Source organism: Gavia stellata, chromosome 4, assembly GCF_030936135.1.
Source record: "Gavia stellata isolate bGavSte3 chromosome 4, bGavSte3.hap2, whole genome shotgun sequence".
Classification (NCBI taxonomy): domain Eukaryota; kingdom Metazoa; phylum Chordata; class Aves; order Gaviiformes; family Gaviidae; genus Gavia; species Gavia stellata.
In genome coordinates, this window is record NC_082597.1 from 40,224,329 (window position 1) to 40,248,579 (window position 24,251).

At 42.8% G+C, this 24,251-nt stretch overlaps 1 protein-coding gene across 1 annotated transcript; it reads right to left on the reverse strand.

Moving 5' to 3' along the window:
- Positions 1 to 977: 977 nt before the first annotated feature.
- Positions 978 to 23,949, reverse strand: BEST3 (bestrophin 3). Its single transcript, XM_059816254.1, has 10 exons — positions 23,821 to 23,949; positions 19,923 to 20,092; positions 18,128 to 18,222; positions 17,346 to 17,579; positions 11,010 to 11,164; positions 10,254 to 10,331; positions 9,701 to 9,853; positions 6,200 to 6,280; positions 4,700 to 4,851; positions 978 to 2,497 (listed from the first exon to the last, which is right to left on the reverse strand). The coding sequence occupies exons 2-10, from the start codon at positions 20,072 to 20,074 to the stop codon at positions 1,591 to 1,593; spliced, it is 2,007 nt and encodes a 668-aa protein (XP_059672237.1). The 5' UTR covers positions 20,075 to 20,092; positions 23,821 to 23,949; the 3' UTR covers positions 978 to 1,590.
- Positions 23,950 to 24,251: the final 302 nt, after the last annotated feature.

Consider the following 24,251-nt stretch of genomic DNA (forward strand, 5'->3'; position numbering starts at 1 on the left):
AGCTGGAAGAAGTAGAAGTGGGGAGGGCAGATGAGATAGCAGAGTCCTGCTATATGTGATAGCCTGCCACAAGGGCTCCTCGCCTAAGCTGCTGGCAAGACGAGACGGAGCAGGCAGGTCCATTCATTCCCTTCCCAGCTTCAGGGGGTCCTGAAGACTCCCAGCAGCCATTGGTGCTGTCTATTACCCTGCTAGAGACACTAGTTTGTTGTCTGAAGTGCAGTCTTTTGGGCAAGAGAGCTGGGTGGACTTGCTGTCCATACAGTCCACACTGCTTGCTGGCTGCTGCAGCCCCCATAATTTTCTGTGTCTCCTCCCATCTCTGTTCTTCCCAGCCCCTGAGCTACCTGGTCTCTCTCTTGTCTAAGGAGACCATCTCCTTGGATACTCACTCGTGAGGGAATGCTGACATCACTCTCTGGACTGCGTTCGTGTAGATATGGGTTAGAGCTAAAAACAGAGTCACCGCTGCTTTTGGGGCCTGCTTTGAGATTTCTTGCAGGAGCAGCAGCTGAAAGGACAGGCTGCTACCAGGAGGTGGCTTGGCCACCACTGGAGCAGCAGGAGCCACCTAATGCTGGCTCAGGTTTGCGTTAATGGAGAACCTGTGTGGTACACCTGGGCAGCATGGGAACAGGGGACGGTGGAAGGAAGCAGAGAGCAATTTTTGCTAGCAGTCCTGGGCCATTTGGTTGTCTCCCTGGGATGACTGCAGCCTGTGTGCTGCCAGCTGAAGACCTCCGCAAGAGTAGAGCCCTAAGCTCAGTTGCCCCTGCAGCTCCATCACCTCTTTAGAGAGTGCCACAGCCCTGTCATCACTAGGGAGGCCACCTAGGAACAGCGTTTTACAATAAACACCACTAGGTACGCCACATACATACTCCAAGGGGCGGAAACCAAGGCTCACACCTCCCATGCCCAGTTCATCTGCAGTTTTGCCTCTTCCATTTTTATTAATGAAGTTAAACATTTAATCCTTTTATTTTCCCACTCTGTAGTGGCATAGCTTCAGCAGAAGCGGGGCAGGCTCTTGCCCCACACAAGCGAAGAGCCTGATTTTTCAAGCGTTCTTCCAGGCAGTGAGAAATGGTGGGCTGAATCTTTCCAGGCTGAGGAGGGAATTGAGCCCACACCTCCTCTTCTAGCCACTTGAGTAGAAACGAAAACTGTTGGTAGGTCTTACAAGGATGTCATGGTCCTTAATCCGAAGGCATGGCCAAAGGTGGTGATGTTCAGGGTGGATTTAAAGTGTACAGAGCCACCTCCGCTCTTCCGATAACCTTAGTGGTTCCTCACGGTGAGCCCACACAGCTCACTGCCATGTGCACTGGCTGGTTTGCATCCACTCCTGAGGCTCCCAGTTCTCCCCATAAATGTTTTCCCCACAGGGTCACAGATTTCAAGCCATTGACCAAGTGCCTTAAAGCATGTCACCACAATGCCTCCTGTTTAGGTGCCCAGATCCTCTGCTGGATCTTGCTCAGGACTTGTCTGAGCATCATGTCTGCCCTTCTGCTCTTTCAGCAAATCTGCTTGAGAATCACTTTCAAGAGAAGACAGAAAGTTCAGTCAGACCCAGGGGAAGCACGGTCAAAGTTTTCTTTCACTTTTCTCATTAGAAAATTCTACTATGGCTGTTTCTTTAGTATCCAGGTTTTCCCATAAGTGCTGCATCTCAAACGTCTCTGGAGCAGCAGCAGAAGCAACATTTTTTCCATCACTGAGGGTCCTTTGCTGTGAAGCTGTCCCAGGATCTGTTAAAGGCAATGCAGCATCGGCATTTGACACTGTGTTGTGACTATGGAAGCTTGGTAAACTCCATCGCTGAAGGTTTCTCTCATGATCTGTTATGAAACCGGCTATGTTACTACCGTGGGGTTCATGTTTGGGCTCCCCTATCACAGTAGGAAGTGACTGATGCATCCCAGAGCCTGGGAGGTATGTAGTCCTTTCTGGGGGGAAAAAAGGATGGTCCAGTATAGTCACATTTGCCTCAGTTAGGCTCCTTTGGAACTTCTCTTCTGGCATGCTTGCGGTGTGCTCTGTTTGCAGATCTGGTTTGCCCAGCACATCGGGTGCTTTCTCCTCGGCTTCAGAGATGATGACTTCAGGAACTGGCTTGTTTGTCTCGGATGAGGTGTCACTGTCGCCGAACTGTGCCTCGTTCCTTGAGGCTTCCGTTATGGGTCCTAGATCTCTGCTACTATGAAGTCTGTTACTTCTGTCAACTCCTTCATGTTTCTTCTTGAAGCTTGAGGTAGAGTGTCTCCCTCTTGTGTGCATTTCTTGCAACTGTCTAATGTGCCCCTTTTCATCTGCTGGGAAAAACACCGAATTCTCACTTGTCTGCCGACTGTAGCGCCGGTGAGCCGGGGACGAAGGGCCCTCATGGACACTGAGAAATCTCTTGACTCTTCTCAGCACTGATCCTTGTCTTCGGTGTTTCTCCTCTTCCCAGGGCCACTCCTCCCCGTAGAGGAATTCGGTATCAGCCAGCCTGCCAAATAAACCCAGGTAGTAGGTGTCACTTACATACAAGAAGCCTGCGATCTACATGCACATATATCCCGCTATCTCAGCAGGACCTCAAGCCCTAGTGTGTCCCCAGGGAAGAGCATGGAAGGGGTGAAAAAGGGGTGAGGGTGCCAGGAAATAGTGCCTGTGCCTTTGGACCAGCCAGATCACTTAGAAAGCTCTCCACGTCCAGGTGTCTCTTCTCCTGAGGACCAGGCTGGGAGGGCATCCAGCCAGGCACCTGGCCCCATTTCGTATTTGGGCTGCAGCCCTCTGCAGCAGCTCTGCATGGTTAGGCTTGTGCTTAGGGTGAGGGAAAGGGGAGGAAGAAACCCTGCTCGGTGCTGTAGATATTTTTTCAGGAGAATCCTTCGGGCAAAAATAACAACAGTGAAAAAGCTACTCCTGGAAACAGAGTGCGATGGTTTCAAAAAATGTTGGAACTACTCAGTTGACCAAATCTCACTTACTTCTGGGCCACAACAGTGTGTCTGAAAGTCCCACTTGTACCTGGTACTCTTCTCCTGCCCAGCCTCAGTGGTTCATGAGAATGACTATTGCTTAATCTGCCAGACAATTCAGTACATATTACTGACTCAGTGCACCCCAGAAGACAAGTTAAATTGGCCCAGTTACCTGTCCTAAGGGCAAGGATGGCAAAGGGGCTCAGGCCAAGTCTGAGGTGAGGAGCACATGGAGGCTACGCTAACCTGGAGGTACAGAGGAATTTCATCCAGCATTTGTGAAGATGTTGGCTTGAGGGAACTGGAGAAGGCTTTGGATTTGGGCTCAAGTTTTATATATTTGCTTTGGACTTGGATGAATCTTTAGACCTTGTTTTTGAAGTCTGCCTAAGAACTACCTATATTTTTTTTCGAAAGATTAACAGAGGAACGGTTCAGAGGAGAAAATAATTAATAAAAACTTCAACACATCAAAGCTCCTTGCATTTCACAGGGGCTAACATGGAGCCATTTTTCATTCACTCCCCCCTTCACTTTTTGTGTGAAGTGCTTCTTACTAAAAAATTGTTTGCAAACTTAATAATGTTTCTTCTTTTCTTTGCCACTTTTTTCCCCTAGCAATTGCAGTAAAATAAATTATATTCTATGGGTTTTTCTTCTTTACTGATTTACTTTCTTCTTTACTTTTCTTTTGGCCATTTTATAGTTTTTCCAGAAGGAAGTAAATTCTGAAAAGGCTGTGTGTGATAAAAGGAACTCATATAAAGCATTGCTTTTTGTACTAGAACGCATGCAAAAATGGAAAAATAAGAGGAATAAAAATGAGAAAACACCTATTTCCTGGCCAAATGAAGCAAACAATTAAGCACATTTTATTTTGATAAAGGCTGGAAAATTTTGGAAAAATTGAAAAATTCTAGAGATAAGTTTTAAAGTTAAAAAAATGGCTACTCTAAAGTTTTTGAAAAGATTTTCAGATAAAAATGTCTACTTGCCCTGGTATTTTTTCAGGCACGGTGGTGTTTACACTTACTGAGCTGTTCTATATTACAGCATGTCACGAGTGTTTAAACTCAACAGCTTCTAAGCTGACTGGCCTATCACTGATTTCTCGTATAGGTCTTGACAACATGGGGCAATCCGGTACCTTCTATATGTTTCTTTATAACTATGGTTCTTGTGTTGATCTCTGCAAATAACTCCTCTTCTTTATCTTTTCACAAAATCTGATCACTCCAACTTCTATGCCTAGATTATTAGCCGATGAAAAGTCATACAATGTTTAAGATCATTTCTTGTTTATCTTCACAAAAATCTGGAGTGCTTTTAGCCATCATCTGATAACAAAACAAGCTATTTTGCTAACTGGGGGGTGTATGAAGAAGTTCTAGTAAATAAAAAATTATTAAGAAAAGTCAGTCACTGCCTTCAGGTGTCATCCTGTGCTCACAGCCTATCAACAAACCCTCCCTGTGAACATACTCTATTTATTAATTACACAATTTAAGCAATAGGTGCATAATTCATATCAGCACATGGACCAGTGGAGACATCATCCCACCAACACCAGACTGTCCGCCCCCCCTCAGTAGCATCATTTCCCATCTTCATCTTCCCCGTTCACAGTATCATCACAGCCCACAGCCCTGTGCTGTCAGTCAACGTGGGCTGTAGGGGTGGTGATCTTTCTGATGGCATTAAGGACCCTTAGTGCCACTCACCCCATTTCAATAGTCGATCCGAGGAACGAAGGAATACAGTAATCAGCAGCTGCTTTTGTGTAGGGCGGCCGGGCAGAGGAATCGTTCCAGTAAATATCTTTCTCCATCCTCGGTAAGTTCATGTGCATCTCGTCCACCGCCAGAAGAGAGACCTTAGATTTTTTTTGGTATAAATCACATCACTTTCAACATAGTACAGTATACAAAATAATCTGCTTTGTACTCCCTGGGTAAACATTTCTTTCAGAAACCCTTTAAAGTAAGCTGTGTATGCTGAGCTGGGCATTGGGAGGAGACTCAGTATTGTAAAATATACCCCCTATACCCTCCTATACTCATGAAAGCACAAATTTTATTGTAACTTGAGTCTTCTATGCTGCAAAGGTATTTGCATCAGACTGAAGTCCTTTCCTTATGCATGATGTAGTTAAACGGACATATGATCCTCCACGTGCTATGGGAAGTCTGTGTCGAGTATTAGTTGTGCTCCTTAAAATGTCCAGAGGTTGAGAAGCTTTCTGATAGGCTTCGTCCACATTTTAAGACATTCAGAACAAAGTATGTTACCATACTGTTCTAGGGCCTTCCAATGTATTTTATACAAAGGGCTCTGAGGCACCATAGCATGAGTAGACTGAAATGGTGTTAAGCCAGAGAGCATCTTTGGTAGCATGAAGGCCTTTCCCACACCTGCGTGTACCTGCATCACTTGCTTTGCTTAACATGCTGGTTTGCTTGCCCTGCCCTTGCTCCCTCTAAAATCTGGGTTCTGCTTTGCAGTCTCAGTGGTCCCCAGCAAACGTAGGGTCCAACAGCAGCTCAACCCTATGCTTGGCTCTACCTGCAAGGGGAGCAGCAGGTGCAATGGGACCTCTTCGTGTCTTTGGGATCCTTCATGACATGACAGCCAGGGGCTGTTTGGGAATCAGGGGTAACTGCAATAAATCTGTACTGTGGCCATCTCACAGCTCCTGCCACTGAGGACACTGGCTCCTGTGCTGACCACAGATGCTGTTATGGGCGGCAGCATCGCAACATGAATCATGGTATGGGCCCTGCTTGTTAGTTCAGGGCCCTGCTTGGTCTTTGTGATATCTTTACTGCCTTTTTTTTTTAAAAGGAAGATTCATATACAATATTGTAACCTCTAGACATTCAATTAGCAAAATGTATTCTCATGTCTCTGGGAATAGATGGCTTTTGGATTTTGCAGGCTTGACCTACATTATGTGTTTTTTCAGGCATAAAGTGAGCTTATAGTTTGAGGTCAGCTGTTTGCATGTTTAGTCAGGCATCAAGAAATGCCAAATACCTAAATCACGATGCATTCGGTTGTAAAAATAAAATCTGGGGATCACAGCTGTAGATACTCTTTCAGGGAAAGAATTTGTTTTGATGACACTTGTTGCTTTTAATTTGTACCGCAATATAAGAAATAGGCTTAAATGTAATGATAATCTATGGTACGGTAAAGCTGCAAGAAGAAATAACAACAGCAACCTGTAAATTTCTGTCAATGCACCAGTTAGTTTCAAAATCATCATCATCCTCTCCAAATGGATTAATAAGTTGTTCAGCCACCTGAAAAGAAAATGAGACAGTGAATAGAGTTTGGCATGCCATGTCAGGACTGCTGCCGCAGAGAAAATAGGATTGGATTTTTCTTTGTCTCCCTGCCTGTCACTTGCAATCATAGCATGAACTCCCCTATGATGGTTTTGCCAGCCTAGCGAAGGAACAGCTTGCTTTCCCTATAGATTCATACCAGTGCCTTGTTGGTGCTGTCAATCATGATTGTCAGCACTGGCCTACTGGGAACTGAGACATGTCTGGGCCACGGTAATTGTCACATAAGACAGTCATTACCTTTCCTTACTGTTGTCTTGGGCTGATTTAAATGAATGGTTTAGCAGCTAGAGGCTCTGTTATTGCATTATGGTCTACGATACTCCACCAGGCCACTGGGCCAGTATTCCCAAGCCCTGCAGCTGGAGTCTGCGGGAGGGAGTACAGCTCGTCTCTCCAGCTCAGTCCTCAGCTCCTGCTTCTTTCTCAGGGGTGATGCTGATGGCATCCCTCTGAAGCTTTTCAGGAAAAGCAGCCCGCCAAAAGACTTGTCTCAACTGGATGCCGTGCATCATGCTAGCCAAAGCCAAGAGATGGTATCTGAGTTTGTTCTTTAATTCAGCCTGCTGTTTTGGGTTTCTGTACATGAAGCGATTAAAACTGCAGGGGAGAAGCCCATCCTGTGGAGGAGACAACCAAACAGTGAGCTCAGGCACCTTTGTGGTGAGGCGCCTTAGTCTGGGAACTAGGCTGGAAAGGAAACCTCTCTGGCTGCCCATAACCTTATCCAGCCCCGCACCCCGAAGGAAGAAATAAATAGAAAACCAACCAGAGACTAACCCCCCCCCCACCTTCCCATGATCACCAAAGTACATTGCGGGGAGAAAACTCATAGCTGCTGGGAAAGAAAAAAAAGATGAAATAGGAAAATTTAAATAAAAGAAAAAGTTTTAGGAAATTCAGAGTGCTTCTCTATTTCTTAGTTCCTTGGGAAACTAAGGTTAATTATCCTCTCCCCTTCATGCTTTTGTTTCTCTGTCTTTTTAAGCCCCAGTTTTGAAGCCAATCACGTTCTTACTGTCCTCCCAAGCCTTCCTGGTGGTCACCAGGGCCATGCACAGGAGCAGTGGCCACTTCCTTGGTTTAATGTGGATATGGGTGAAGCAACTGTATGATTAAACAGCCCTGCTCATGAACCTCGCTATGGATGCCTATGATCTAAATAACTTATAATAGTAAGGCAGTCACTCCCTGGCTATTTATTCCTATGTGCCTCTAGGTTGTACCAGTGGGTAAGGACTTGCTGAGTCTCCTAGGCCAGCACTTCCCAGGCCAGTGGTGGAAGATGACAAATGAACTGCTGAGCAGACTATCATGACAAAAACCCCACATAAGGCAGGAGGAATGAAAAGAAGACAGGGAACGCCTCTGCTCACACTTGTTGGCCTGCCCCATGGCATTAAATTTTGGGTATAGCTATGGAAGTGCTGCAATAGAAATAAGCCAGAATGCAAATTGCGTTGAGGCTCTCCAGGGAAGACACTGGATCAGCTCAGTGTACACTGGCGGATCACTGCCCAAAAATCCAATGCAAAACCTGTCACATGAGCTAAAAAAAGTGAGCAGGGCTGGGACAGAGGGAAATGCAGTGGTGGCCTTTTTCTTGGCTGACCTCGTCCTGGCGTGTGAGACACGACTTTATTCTCTGGAAAGGAAAGTAGTGCTGTACAACTAAGTCCTATATTTGGACGGTTCATCTCTCCCCATAATGAAAATGGGGATTTAGAAGTGTCTCACGTGATGGGAAACTTTGCCCTGTATTGTAGGTATAACAAACCAAGCCCAAGGCCAAGGAATGAGCTCAGTTTAGCCATCATTTCTGAGGAATTGCCAAGTTACTGGAAGTCAATAGCTCGGGGCCCTTTCTGCAGCCTGGCAGCCAAAGCCCAACACACTCAGCAGGAAACTGGCTGTAACCTTCAAGACAGAAATATCCTGACTCAGGGGCACTGCAGGTTCGAACAAACCTCCTGTCCGACAGAGCACTGCAGATATTAAATTCGCTTTTTAAAACTGCTTCTCCTCCCTTTCATTTTCTTATGCAGAACATTTTTCAGTTTCAATGGCATCTTGTACCTGCCATAGCTAGGAGTTGGCTGGAAGCCCTGAGCCTAACTGGAAGAGGTGCTACTGACAGCCTTGGGTGCTGACGAAGGGGAAACCATTCCCCCCTCGGAAGCACTGGCAGGGCAGTCAAGAGGAACAGCTTACAGTTTTGTAACCTGCTAGTAAAACCCTGGAAGACATTGCCTCGAGATGAAGCCTCACATTTCTGCAGGAGCGACATGCTCCGCCTGCCCTGCCAGCCTCCCCTCCTCTCTCTCCTGCTTCCCCTCCATGCTGGTCCCTATGTAGCAAACCCCTTCCCCCCCCGCAATTTCCTAAGACACAGGACCAGAGGAGCTTGCCTTGCAGGCACTTTGCTATCCCCTGCGATCCACCAGCTCGATGTGCTGCCTTCTCTACTCCGCCATTCGGAATTGGCTGTGGGAAGGGGGCTCTAAAAGTGGCCAATTTTGCGCAATTTATATCCTAACAGAAAAGTTAGCTCTAAGTTTCCAGCCATGATTAATAATCCCAAAAGGAAATCTTAATGCACATAGACCCTAATGTACCAATTTGCTTTTTATTTGAAACTTTTTTCCAGTTAGTCTACCTTGATACTCACTGCAGAGGAGAGAACTGCCGTGAGGTACGTGGCTTAATTACTCGACTATCAGATCGATGGCAATGTGTTAACTGACCAGGCATCAATGGGCTGATGGGTACCATCCAATTCCTTCTATAATAACTCTTCTTTTTAATGAACATTTTTATGCAGTGGGGTTGTAGCCAATATTGGCTGTCACTGTTTGATAGCCCTCTGGAACTGGAGACCTTTAATTGCCTACATCTGATTAAGTTAACAGCAGATACTGAAGGCTGGCTTTGATCATAAGAAGAAAGTATGATTCAGTCCCTTTCAGCCCATGCCAGGTCTGCAGCAATATTTCCCCATTGCACAGTGGAGTGGGAGAAAGTTTTTTATTTTAACCTTTCATCTGTCATTTTATAGTCCAGGTCCTGGGACCCGATTTTGCTGGAGCAATACTTCCTTGGGGAGTTGTGGCTGCACTGGTCCTACTAAAAATGAACTCTTTCAGGTTCCTGACTGTTTCTTACTGTAAGATCTGTCAGGTGGAATTAAAAATGTATTGGATGATGTTTCTTTATGACCACAGGACGCTTTGGGCTCAATTCAGCTTTGTTGTAACTCCATTAATCTTCGTTGATTTTACAGCATGCCACAAATCTGACACCTTGACTTCAGCTCTGACACCTTCACCAGCTCCCCTAGGGAGGGTTCCCCATTACCTTTCCAGAAAGCTAGTTTACCTTGAGCCATCCTGCGTAGAAGAAGAACTGTAACAGCGTGAAGATTGGAATGTAAAGATCTAAGTCATGTCCCTGATACCCTTGGTCAGTATCCAAAAATTGGCGCCCTATCAGGCAGGCAAAGAAAAAAGTATAGACTGCGAGAGTAACAACCTGCAAAGAACAAAACTTCATTGAAATCATGCAATCATATAATCTTATGCATAAGACAACACATACCCGAAGACCTCTGACTGCCTTTCACAATATAATTTACAAATCTGAAGGGAGGTATTACAAATAGAGAGGCCACGGGAATAGTTATAGCCAGGAAGAAGACCCAGGAAACATAAAAACATTTCAGTACTTCCATCCCCTCTCCCAAATTATCCAAGGCCTTCAAAACATCACATTAAATATGAATTAAATAGTTAGCCAGACATCCATAGTCCTGTGGCAGTCAACGAGTGTTCTACAGCTCAGAGACTCTGGTCCAGTCTGTGGATGTTGTGCACCAAACTCCCCTTTTACAGAAATTGTGTTTTAAATTTTGTAAAGGATAATGTCTCAGTACCTGGGTATAGACAAGTGGAATTCCAACCCAGTCATAACCAAACAAAAGACTACACCAAGACCGGTACTTATTCATCTCCTACAAGGAAAAAAAAGAAAAAAACCAACCCCCAATAAACTCAATTCTAAATTATAAACATCTTGTTAGAATTCATTTTTGCACATGTGAAAAAACAGGGAGATAAAAAAGTGTAGTATGTATAAATTGATATCATAATTATATCCAGCACCCCCTTGTCACATTTGAATATTCAGTTAGTTTATGGAGTTGGAATGCTTAGTATAGTACATATGTCTTCACAGTTTATCTTTTGTTTCTATCTTATCTACAGTCTAGTGATACAAAAAAGAGAATATTTTCTATCATAAAAAGATGTTTGACCAGTTAATGAAATATTCAGGGAGATTATCTTCCCTGAAACTGATATTACAATCTTCAAAATATCAAATCATTCTTTTTTTTTCTTCCGGCAGCAATGGAACAAGTATGAATTTACAGTGACATTACAACAATTTTTTACTCATTGATTTGTTGCTTCAGTTAATACCTTCTTAGTCATGTAAGTACAATCCCAGTCACCTGGTGCTGTGTGTGCTTGAGTGTACATTGGTACACAGAGAAAACTGGTATAAATCTTGAGTAAGATAATTCAGATGACACTGGAGAGTTGTGGGTACTAAATCAAATTATATAAGTGAAAAGCTACTGCATAGCAGTTGCAGATTAATTTTCTGTAGATTTACTTTTTCTACTTACGTTCATCAGTGTCTGCAGATCTACACTGTCTCGAATTCTTCCCTCTTTTCGTGCCTTTGATGCCAAATTTCCAAACCAGACAAAAGGAACCCAGTATTTAAGGTGGGGAGACTTAAGGTCATCAAAAATTTTTCTTTCATATCTTGTCATAAAACCTATTTACATAAAAAAAAGACTTCATTTATTCTGTGCAGTCAGTGCAATTGATGTTATAAATTTTGAATATGTTTGAATTTGTTTATGTGATATTTGCATAGAACTATGCAAAACACTATTTATAATTCTAACTAGTACCCTTTTTTTTTTTTTTTTTGAGCTTTTTTTGCCAGGATAGGTCTTGCTTGTAACAACTTCTTCTTGCAATAACTGCCTACGCAAAATCCCTCTTGATCAATATATGCAATAATTTGCTACTACTTGTGTTCCCATATCTGACTGCTGACAGATTGTAGATACATATAATACTAAGAATTGTACAGATTACTCTCTAGTTTCATATTCTACTTTCAGAAAAATAAGGAACTGGATACATCAGTCAAGAAACTATCACTTTTCAGCAATTATGGTTTTTAGCAGCATCTCAACATATGTTGTAAGGGCAGTTATGTGACCTTCTGATTCTGATAATTTTTTGGTAAATCTGCAAAGCAGTGAGCAAGCAAGAGGGGATACAAGTGCATGCATGAAACAGAGCTCAACAGAGAGCGTGCCTTCTGCCAGTGAAATACTTCCCTGCCAGATTGTGTTTCATGTTTTCTTTGGGGTTACGAAGGTGTGCAAAGAGATGGAAAAGGCATCATGCACAGAAATCCTGCTGCTATCGGGACACCGCGCCAGATGACATGCTGTGGGGCTGCAGGCTGAAGCTGTTCTCTGCCTGGCAATTTGCCTCACTGGGGTGCTGGGAAGGTATTAAGTTTCCTGTGGAGTTCTCCTGGCCTTGTGAAGCCCTACTTCCCCCTGCTGCAAGCAAGTCCAAGGTCAGATAGCAGGAGAGCCAGGGCTGTGTGGGACAAAACCTGCACCTGAGCAGTTCACTGCCTGGGATAGCATGGGAGCAGCAGTTTTTGGAGCAGCACCTCCGCCCCCTTGGACTCTGTGGGTAAGAAAGCTCTGCTGTGCTCTGCTGTCCTCCTTCCACCCAGCTTTTGAGAAAAACAACCTTGAAAAATTCATGAGAGGGAACTTCACATTTTCCTTTGACCAAATCCTGGATTTTCTGGGGTTGGAGCAATCTTCAGGTTTGGGGCATCATAGTTTTGCTCAGGCATGTATGTCAGCTACCAGGGTAGGTATAGGGCTCCTTTTGTTGTGTTCATATTAATTCTGAAACAGGACAAAGTTAGTAACAAAGCAGACACAAAATAGGTGGCTCAGCCAATTAATTACAAGTTTGAGTGCTGAGAATTCAATAAGGGAATTGAGAGTAGACAGGATTCTTTTTCTAGTCTCCAACTAGTAACTAAGAATTGGCCCGCTGTTGCTAACATTGCTAAAGATACATGAAGCAACCAAAAAAAAAAAAAATACACAAACTCAGTTGTGTTTTGTATAAAAACGAGAATAAGGTAAACAGAGTGACCTTCTTAAATATTCTGTTGTTGAGGAAAATGCCCCTCTTGTACAGTTGCAACAAGTCAACACAGGTCATATGAAATACTGGAACTACCAAGAAGGAACACAAAGACAGGACAGAAAATTCTGTGGAAAAGTTCAGCAGCAAGACACAGTACTCCTGCAGTATCCTGGAACTTGAGAACAGCTTTAACATACAGCTTTTAAAAGATCCCTAGGCAGTTTGCAGCCAGCTCTCCTAATCAACTGCACAGAAATAATCAGGCAATCAGACAAATTGACCTGCTAGTCAGGACTCCTGACTCCTAAAAGTCAGTCTTTCAGGCTGCCTTTGATTTTCAGCTGGCCAGCCTGCTCATTACGGGACAGGAAAAGATGTTTCTATCAGGCTGAAACAGACAGAGACAATATCAGAAAATTGACAGTCTGGAGTAAACACTGGATGCAAGTCCCTTGAGAGGCTCTGGGAAGTCATTATCTGGAAGGACACAGCCTGAGGGGGTCACGAAGAACAGCAAAGCTCCAAGGATCAGTTCAGCTCTCCACTTAAACTGGGTACCTTTTTGTTCAGAAAAGCTCAACAAAGACTTGGTCTTTTAACAATAACATTCAACTTGTGATTATTTTTAAAGTTAAGGTGTTTGTGTTTATATTAATTAAATATTGTCTCTGATGGATTATTAATACTGCCTAGTATTCTTCTCACAGAAAATACTAAACAATTCTGGATTACTCTTATTGCTGATGAAGGTTATGGCAATACAAACAATATGCAGTTCAGAACGGCTTGCTGTTATTGCGGTAGTAAAGAATCACTTTATATTCCATCAAATACAAGGAAGAATATTAAACCTCAGTTATTAAAATTAAATGATTTCTAAATATGGTCATGCTATTTTTATTCAAGAATATTCAAAGAATTAACTGAGGAACTCTCCGAACAAGACTGTTGGTTTTGACAAGCACTGGAAGATTGGAGCAGCTCCAGAAAATTGGAAATATTTGGTAAATACTGTGCCAAGATCTAGAGAAGGATGATGTAAGGAATGACAGAGCACTGAATCCTTGCGAAAGCATGAAACATTGACGTCGGATGGAATCAATAAAGAATCAAAGGACACTAATGTGAGCAGTGTCAGCTAAAGTGATCTTACAGAAAAATTATTGATGAGAACACAAGCCTCCCTGTAAAAAGTCATTTGTGGTCTCCCTCAAGTGATTCGAAGAGTATTCAGCTCTCCCATCAAAACTGAATGGTTTGAGACAAGACTGGTCCAGGGTACGCACATCAAATATCTGAAGACTAGTGGTTAGAGAAGAAGGAACTGAACACCTGTCATCTCCCACATCTCCAGAGTGCACTAACAATGGTCAAGCAGATAAAAGTTTCACTTTGTGCGTCTGTATTATGTTAATTAGGTTAATTTAGGTACTTCATTCCAGTAGAGGGTTTGGGACTGTAAACTTCAGCTGTTCGTAGATATTCATGTAGTTGGGCTCACACCTCATGTTTCTCTTCAGCATTTCCTATCAGCTGTTTGGGGCTGCTCTCTGCCCAGCTGCTGACTCCTTACTCATGTTTTTTAAGACTCGTGTTCTTAAGCATCCAACTTCCCTCTTGCACCTTGCAGCCAACAGTATTGGTACTCTCAGGACTGCTGCTAGGCATTTGACGCTTACGGCATACATGCCGCAGTACTCAGCACCATAACGTCATGAATCTACATGCATCTACTGCCTACAGCTCCATAAAGAATGTTAAAAAAATGAAAAAGAGTTTAGAAAAGAGTTAGTAGAAAGGTTCAGCACTGAAGACCATACCTTGTAGAGACAGACTACAGAACGTGAAGCTCCTAAGTTTTTTCAAGCCTTTATGCACTCTGCTAACAGGTAGCTATTGAGAAAAAATGGTGTTTTCATCTAATTAAAAAAAGAATAACCCCAACCCATTACAAAATCCAATGACTAGGAAATGACTCTGTGCAAGTTCAAACTGAGAATAAAATTTCAGTTTTCATCAGTGAGTTCACCATTGTGAATGTCAGTTCACCTACAATGTGGTGTAGTCTCCATTATACCCAGCTGAATTTTAAATCAGGGCTAGTTATATTCCTAGAAGGTATTATAGCTCAGTCAAAAATTGAAACATGATAAAGGATGTCATGAGTAAGCTTTTATGCCTTGTGTTATGGATGAGTCAGACTAGATTATCATAACACTGTTCTCAGATTTAAAATCTATGAATTTAAGCAGTTCATTTGCTGAAAAGGGAAACCTGTAGCAATAGTTACACTGTGGCAGTGCTCAGTTTGATAGCGAAATGCAAAATCGGCACAAGTTGTTTCCATGATGACTATGCTGTAAGTATCAGATTCTGCCGCTCATGTTCATATTAAATGTTGCACTCCCATGCAGTCTGATATGTAATGCCATAGGGAGCCAGGGAGGGGATAATTGCAGAGTACTATTTTAATCACTGGATCTTAAGAGGAGCAAAATATGCCCTCAAATGCTCAGTACTGCATCAACAAAAAATTTGTAGCACAATATGCATTAAAACCTATAGAATAAGTACTGAAATCCACAGAGCAGACTACGCTGTCAATACTTAGTTATACAGTTTATAGTAGAATATTTGCCAGTGTACCAAAAAAAAAAAAAAATCTTGTTTTCCAGTCTACAATTTTTGTACACCACTGCGACATTTTGTCTCTTTTGGAACAGATTGTCTTTAGCAATAGGGAGGCAGAGCTGGATTAGCCTGCTGGAAATGTTGTAATTTTCCAGTGCATATTAGAAGCAGATTGCTGGGGAGAGTGACAGAAGCTTCCTTGACCTCTCAAAGGCTCAGGTAAACAGTTTTGTTGAACAGCACAAGGAAGAGAACTTCAAAATCTGACTGAATCCAACATAAATTATTTTTTTCAGTAAGATCAGTGCATTCTGCCTGGATTTTTTTAATATCCAAAGCTTCTCACACATATTTGAAATGTGTATATACATATACACACTGCATATTTTAACTTGCTACAACTTTGCTTACTAATCTCTGCCAAAGGAATAATTTTAAGAAACGCAAGACATACAATAAAAAATGTATGTCTTCTCCTATTTGGAACAGATCCCCATATCTCTGTGCTGGTGTCCTACCCCTGACTCTGATCAAGCCAGCCAGAAGGCATGGCATCAGGCCTTGCCTTTAAATACTCAGCGGTCAGTCCTTCATAGAAAAGCAAAGTCTTACATGATTGAACTCTCTTCCCCATCATCACACTCACTGTGTTATCAAAACAAACAGAAGATAAAAACATGCTTAACACTTAGTATATTTATCCCTGAAAAACTAAGCTTAATGTAAGGTTGTAAATTTAAAAAGAATACCCTTGAGGTTGGGGGTTTTTAAGTGTATCACAATAAATCTATGACCTATGCAATTTACTTACAAATAATTGAGATAAAGCTGTACTTGCGAAGTGCCTGCGGAGGCCAGTCTCTGAAAGTCAAGACTAGGTTATATCCTAGACATCGAGGCAATGACATATAACAAGTCACCATTCCCACTGCATCATGCTACAGTGCAACTACATTATTCTTCACTTTGGAGAACTTGGTACCAGTTCCATGTGCTTGTGTGTTCGGGGAGGCCTATTGCCTCCATGATGTCTGGAAGCGGATAGACATAAGAGTCTCAAACTTATTCTGATTTCTATAGTGTCACTAAATCACAGAATCACAGAATGATTAAGGTTGGAAAAGACCTATAAGATCATTGAGTCCAACCATCAACCAACACCACCATGCCCATTAAACCATGTCCCACAATGCCTTGTCCAATGCCTTGTCCACCTCCAGTGATGGTGACTCCACCACTTCCCTGGGCAGCTTATTCCAGTGTCTCACCACTCTCTCAGTAAAGAAATTTTTCCTAATATCCAGCCTGAACTTCCCCTGGAGCGACTTGAGGTCATTTCCTCTTGTCCTGTCACTCATCACTTGGGAAGAGACCAACACCCACCTCTCTACAACCCCCTTTCAGGTAATTGTAGAGAGCAATGAGGTCTCCCCTCAGCCTCCTCTTCTCCAGACTGAACAACCCCAGTTCCCTCAGCCGCTCCTCAGAAGACTTGTGCTCCAGACCCCTCACCAGCTTCGCCGCCCTTCTCTGGACACGCTCCAGCACCTCAATGTCCTTCTTGTAGTGAGGGGCCCAAAACTGAACACAGTATTCGAGGTGTGGCCTCACCAGCGCCGAGTACAGGGGCACGATCACCTCCCTACTCCTGCTGGCCACACTGTTTCTGATACAGGCCAGGATGCCGTTGGCCTTCTTGGCCACCTGGGCACACTGCTGGCTCATCTTCAGCCGGCTGTCGATCAACACCCCCAGGTCCTTTTCTGCTGCGCAGCTTTCCAGCCACTCTTCCCCAAGCCTGTAGCGTTGCATGGGGTTGTTGTGACCCAAGTGCAGGACCCGGCACTTGGCCTTGTTGAACCTCATACAGTTGGCCTGGGCCCATCCATCCAGCCTGTCCAGATCCCTCTGCAGAGCCTTCCAACCAAGATGAAGACTTTAAGAGCATTAAAGACGCACACTTAAGGGCACTTCATTAACGCCAGAAACACGGTAGCTTTGACATGGGTTAGTTTGAGGGACACATAGGGCCAAAGAAGAAAGAAAAAATTAATCTGGCTCCTTCCCTCCCTGTGCCCCCACCTCTGAAGGAAAGGAAAGAAATTTTGGGGAGAAGGACTCGGCAGTACCTGCTCCTACCACGTGGTCCATTGTGGGAAACCTTTTGTACACGGCTGTGCTCACGGAGCGAAAGATTAGCAGAGACGTTAAATTCACATAACGCATGAGAGTCCTCCTTAACAAGCGCCCATATTCATCTCTGCCCTGGACACAGCTAGAGATGAGGAACATCAGACGATCTGGCCATGGCAAGTTCACAAACTGATTCCACCAGCGATTCACCACCAAAGTAACATAGAAACCTGGGGGTTAGAAGGAAAAAAAAAGTCCAGTGGCTATCAGGATTTCTGTTTAGGTTACTTTGATTTAGTTTGCAGAGTGTTATTTATATCACTAAGCTGCTACATTTCCCGGAATAAATGCAGTAAGTCACACCAAAACCCAGGACGCAATCAATGCTAGTTATTTAATAGACTCTGCCACTTAATGGCCCGTTCCAGCTGAGTATCTCATACTCATGAACTTCGAAATTTCCTCTTCTGTAGTAAGCCTTGGATGAATATAGTGCTTTGAAAGATCAGGCACAATGTATCAGTGTTAGTGGGCACTATGTGTATATATATATGGAAACTTTACTCTTTTGTTGGTATGTTAAGAACATGAGCATAAATGTTGATGTGACAAAAGCGACTTGAATTTAAGAAGCCGTGTTGGAAGCTGATGATTTTATTGTGAGCCTCTAACCTTCCATATGTCCCTCAGTTCTGAAATGCTTCCATGCACGGACATTCACAAAATGCCTGAACAGAGACAGCATTGGAGAATAATTTCACATGTAACTGGAACTTACCAAGCACAAAAGTTACTGGGATTTGTTCAGCATATTTGTCACAGTAAATTGATAATTTTTCAAAGAACCGTTTCTGGCTACCTGTAAGAAAAAATCTGCAGCAAAAATAAAATATATCTGTCCTTTCATAATATTCTTGCACTAGCTACAAAGTACAAATATGTATAAATAATCAGGCATGTGCAATCTGCAGTAACCTTAGCTAATGTCTTCAAGCGAATTCTTAAAGGCAAAGTGCTGAACACTTTTGGCATATAATAAAGAAGTTGGAGGATAAGACAATATTATGCCCCGGTCTTTGCAGTTTTCTCATGACTAATTTGACTGGCACTACTAATTAGGATCGGTACACCTGGAGAATTAGCTTGCTATCTCATACACACCAATGATGACAGTAAGCTGTAAGTCTGCAAGTAGAGCTTGCTTTCACTTTTCAGAGGGCTACTTAATAAAAAAGCTTAGGTCTGCTTGAATTGCAAAAGGTTACCAATCTCTAATTGCTCTTATTTGAAAATGCTACATTGTTGCAGCAGTTTTTTTACTCTTACTCCTACGAAATTTTTCTTTTCCACAAAATTAAAAACACAACTCTATGTATTTTGCAGTGAGGAAAGATGATAGAAAATGCGTGGAGCATGGCAACTTCTGCCCATGGAAAAAGATATCTAATGAAATACAACAAGCTTAAATATAACCAATTTTTTTTATTTGTATAGATGAGTATTACAGTTATTCTGTGATTTCATATAAAAGAAACACATGACAAATATTTGGTGGGTTTTGCTTACAGTTGTGCAATAAAATCTGGAGGGCATACAGAAAGCTTTCCATGGTGTGTTTACCATGGTCTTTAATTGCCTAACATTTCAGAAAAACTAGATTAATTTAAATAAATGTAAGACTCTGGTGTTTCTTTACATATTAATGCTGTAATTTTCTTTCCGAGTTTACAGGTATAGATTACTGAACATTTTGGAAAACTAGTGATTAATCACAGACAAACTGAAGATCATTTTCTCCTTGCTTCACATAAAAAGCAAACACTGAGGTCTAATTACAGATCAAGGTAGGAGCTGAATCATTATTTTGATACTTATGTGTAGTGTACTTCATCAATTAAAAGTTTCATTGTACTAATTGATGCATTGCATCTGTCACACCGGTGTTTAATTCACACCTTGGTGGAAGAAGCAACTCTCCTAATGTAACCCCCCCGACATGTGCTGGGTGACACACAGGTAATAATAACCTGTCTGGTTTCCATGGAGTTTTAGTTGGTCATCTGCAAGCTTAAGCTGTCCCAGCTTTAAGCAAAACTTTGCTTTTCCTGACTATATAACCTGGCTCACAAACTATTACCCTTCAGGGTTGTTAAATAAATTACCACTGAGCAACTGAAGACACAGTTCTGCAAGTAGAACGAAAGGTCTATACTTATCATTTAAAGCAGAGAGGCATGCTCACTGTCGCCAACTTGATGTCAGAACGATAAAAGCTATATAACATAGGATAGCTATAGGTGTTTATTTAGCCTAACTTCAGTAGAATGGTTGCTCAATGCTGCACTGAAAGTAGAATCAGCTGAACACGATAGACAGTATTTTATTTATAACCTACATACTTTCTCTGGAACGTTAAAGTTAACGTGGAAAGGAAAGGACTTTAGAAAAGGTCCAAGGAAAAAACAATAATTATGCAGTAACCTCCCACCACAACCATCATTCATCAGACTAACACGATGAAGTGTGAAACTTCAGTATGACATTTAATGAGATGTCAATTGGAAAGAGTGTACCTGTATAATACACTTATCGCTGTGTAAAAAGTAGCAAAAACAATAAATTCTCTGTACAGCAATTTGTAGATGCTGCCTTTCCACTTTAGGAGTAATCTGTGAAATCCAAAGAAAGTGGCATTTGCTACTTTGCTGGAATAAGTGACTGTCATCGTCTTGGCAGGCTGTGCCTAGAAACAGTAGAAGAGAAACAGGAAACCAACAACGTTTAGACAGCGTATCCTAACCTGAATGCACCCTTGTGCATAGGTACACAGATATACACACACATAAACACCTATAATAGTATATGTATACATAAATACATGCTCTGTGTATTTATATATATAGAAAGAGAGAGATAAATAAAAATCTTGCAGTTACAAGCCCCACTGAGACCTGCAGATTGACTGATGCAAGGCTGTATTTGGGCTTTACGTCAAAGACCACCCAAAATCAACAGCTAGCACTGAATGTGGCCACCTGCCTGCGTGGCAGCGGCAGAGGCACATTACACCTCTGAGGCCTCTGCTTACTCTCAGTTTGCTCCGGTCTGGTGTAAGCAATGAAAAGGAAGTAAATTTGCTTGAAATTTTTTTCAAAACCTTGTCAGCACTCCAGCAAGAGAAGTAAAGCTAAATTCCGCAAATGCACCTTCCTCCCCAGCCAGTACTTTTAGCTGGCTTTGGTAATTACACTCATCTAAAACCAAATGAGATTTGGAGACTGCCTCTTTCATTAATGGTTACAACAGCAGCTGAAATCAGCTGGGGAACCCTGTTATTTCTCAGCTTGGCAGTTAGACATACTCATCAATACTTCAGCATTGCATGGCCATGCAAAAAAAGCCATAGGGTTGCTCAGGTAGGCAGCATGCAACCCAGTGTAATTAAAGCAGTACTAAAAGTATACAAGTAAATATTTTCCACTGGTTTTGTCACTTGCTTACCCAGTGTAGGGAGATGCTACAGGAACTTTTATGTGCTTAAAAAGAAAAACTAACTCCAAATGTGGATGAAAGTAGTTTTGTACAGCATGCAAGAAAGGGAGTAACTAAGGCAAGCACAAAGCCTCAAGGTAGTTATTGTGCATCACAAATATGATTCTTGTCTAAATTTTCTTCATGCCCCAGTAGGTCATCTGAACCCCTAGTTAATAGATGGCTTGATAGTATTTTATGCAACTTGGCTGTGTCTCTGATGCAAAGCATAAAGTAAGCCATTAAAATTCAGCTGTAAAAGTGCCACTTTTTCTTTTAGTCACCAAGGGAATCAGCAAGGAAAAGACACCATAAGCCTTCTATTGCTGACAGACTGTCTCTTCTCATCTGCAGAATGGCTGCTCGAGGTTTGCCAGCGTGGGCTCGGAGATTTTTTTTTGTGTTACTGTTTTTTTTTAAGATGCATGGGTTTTATTCTTCAGCATCCAAATGATAGTTTTCCTGTTTCTGAGACTTGGCACAGGCCTTTACATTTTTTTGTTGTCGTTGTTGAACTCCAGAAAGTTCATTTTAGGAGCCAAACTGGCTGACTGGCATGCAGAAATGCAGTCCTGTCTGCTAAAAAGCCTGTGGTCAGGTTGCAACACTTAAGAAAGTGGAAGCAGAGATTTCCATTCTCCAGCTGAAAAGGGGCTTTATAAACAATGGGAGAAGTCTGTGGCTGGGCTATAGGGGAGGAATGGGGTAAAAAAATACTCTTGACAATACACTGGGTTTCCTGGAATTGCTGTAGTAGGCTTTAGTCCTTGCCTATTGATGCTGGGGAGTATGTGTGTTTAAGCCGTATCGTCAAGAAATGTGTCTCTGTCTCCCCACTAATTTGTAATGGAAACCACCAGTGGGACTGCCTGCGTGTAGGGACTTAGATCTAGAAAAGGTATATGATAATGTGAGGGCTTACGCCCTGGCAGGAACCCAGACCCACAGCGTGACACAGTGCAACAATTAGAAGGTGAAGTTAGACAAATGCAGTCTGAAATAAAACACAAATTGCTAATTGTGGGGACAACCAAATATTGGAACAGGGGACTGGATAGACACCCTGTGGTTTAGGATCTTTAAGATGAGAGCAGATAGTTGGACAAAAGATGGCCTTCAGGAAGAATTCACATAGCTGGGACATACAGGGTTGGGGCTGAGTGGCTCTGCTGGTCTCCCCTGGTATCTGGGCATCTGTAAAACTTTCTGTCCTGTCCCTTCTGTCATGGGCCATGGAGGGAACAAGACCGCTTGCAGCACCCTCACAATATCTGCAGCTCTGCAGGAAGGCAGTGATTAGTGTCAAATCCATGGCTCTCAGTTTCTGCCTATGGGGTTCAGGAAGGAGTCGTCCTCCCAAGCATCAGTGACTGGACAGTGCCAGAAACCAGCCAGTAGCTGAGCTGGACAAAATGGGTCCACCTCTTCTATGGAGCTGCAGCAAATCCTGTCTTGCAAGACCTAGTGGATGGGTTTTGGCCACAACTGCAGAGCAGTAATGATAATAGGATTCAGCACTAAAAATACTTCCCCCTGCCATTAGACTGGGAGAGGAGAGTTTTCTCCATGAAGTGCAATTTCCCTGCTTGATTCAAGCAGCTATATTTCACTTAACCAGATTCCAGCCATCTCTTTTAGCACTTTACTCGATGCCCTTGGCTCTGAATAGAAACTCTTCACATTAGCTGGGGAAGCACTGGATGCCCGCAGCTTTTTCTTTCTGCCTTTGAAATGGGGCAAAGAAAAGTGGTACTGTTACAGCAATTTCAGGTTTCGGCGCCTTGGTTTCCTTGTCTTGCCTTGCCTGTAATGCACTGTATTTTAGTTTCCTGCTAAGCAAACGCTTTATTGAACATTTATCATTGGGTTCATATAGGGACTTCAGGATAATATAATGTAATGTCCTAAAATATACATTAGGTCAGATTAGGTGATCTAAGATCCCTTTGGACTATATGAAGCTATGAAAGACAGCTATGTGTCTGTCTGATTAGATTTCATAATGTAGCAAACACAGATTTAAATCTGCACTTGTGTTTTTTTCTCTGGGAACAACTACAACCACTTGGGTACAGCCCACCCACCAGCGGGAATTTTTGGCATAAAGCCTTGCGCTGGGTCTGGTTCTTGCACAGTGGTCCCATGCCCTTGGTTCACGGGCAGCATGTTGACTGAGAGTCCTTCCAACATTACTCATGGTCACAGGAAATTAAAAAGCTAAAACTGAGATGGCCAGGAAGAGCAAAGCATAACGATGCCCCCCAGCACATTCCTGTCTGAGCGCTGTTTTGGCTGGGGCCACAGAAGGATAGAGCGCATTAGATTAGATACCACAGGCACTGGTGCCATGAAAGACTTTCCTATTAATCGTGTTGCTCTTAACTTCATTAGCAGATTAGGGCTAGGCTTTCTGCTGGTACGGACTTGCGAGTTTTGAGGACATATCACAAGTTATGCCCATTTTATGCCTGTAGAGGCTTTGGCTCATATCTATGATGCTGCTTTTCCTTTTGTTCAGTGGTTGTTGCCTCTCTGAAACTTTCTCAAGCACAGGCTGAAATGTGAGTTATATATTACTCCACTTTTGCTAAGACCATCAGAAGCCTTTAGGCATAAACACCTAAAAATAAAAGATTTTCTTTTTCCCCCTACTAATACTGAGCCCAACTGTAAATGGGATTTTTGCCTGGCTGAGAATTTCAGGATGCATTAGGATTCAGAGAGAAACCACAGTAAAAAATAACAGCCATCAGTGTTTCCTAACTGACCATGAAAGGCACATTACAGAAAGTATAAATAAATAGTGCCTCTGCGCAGACCTACCCCCTGTCATTTTATCACCTTATTTCTTGGTTTATGGCACAGTAGAGAAAATGAGTGAGAGAGATTTGAGTTAAGCCAACTATAAAAGCATATTAAGCTCACGCTATATCCACTGACCTGCTATTTTGATTCAGCAATCCAAGCCCAAAGGCAAATCCTGGACCCTTCCTCTTCCTCAGACGTCCCAGACAAAGTCCCCTTCAGGTCTGCAATAGTCACCTTGCTCTTCCCTTAACCTGAAGCAAGGGGTTGCTGCTGCCGAGCCCCAGGAGGAGTGGACTGACAAGAACAGGGGTAAAATGTCTTTCCACTTCTGGAAGTCTGTTTTTGCCAAGTACTCTGTCCTGTCAGTTACAGAGGGAACAAACACAAGCAGCAGCAGCAGCAGCTGCTGATCGTGCTCTTTTCTAGTCTATAATTATAACGCCACTTGCCATCGGAAGGACCCTTTTCATTTGAATGAAGAATCTTGCGACAGTTTGGCTGGCACCTCCAGTTTCCTACATTTTGTTTTGCGTCCCCAAAACGGGATGGACAAGAAGGGAGCA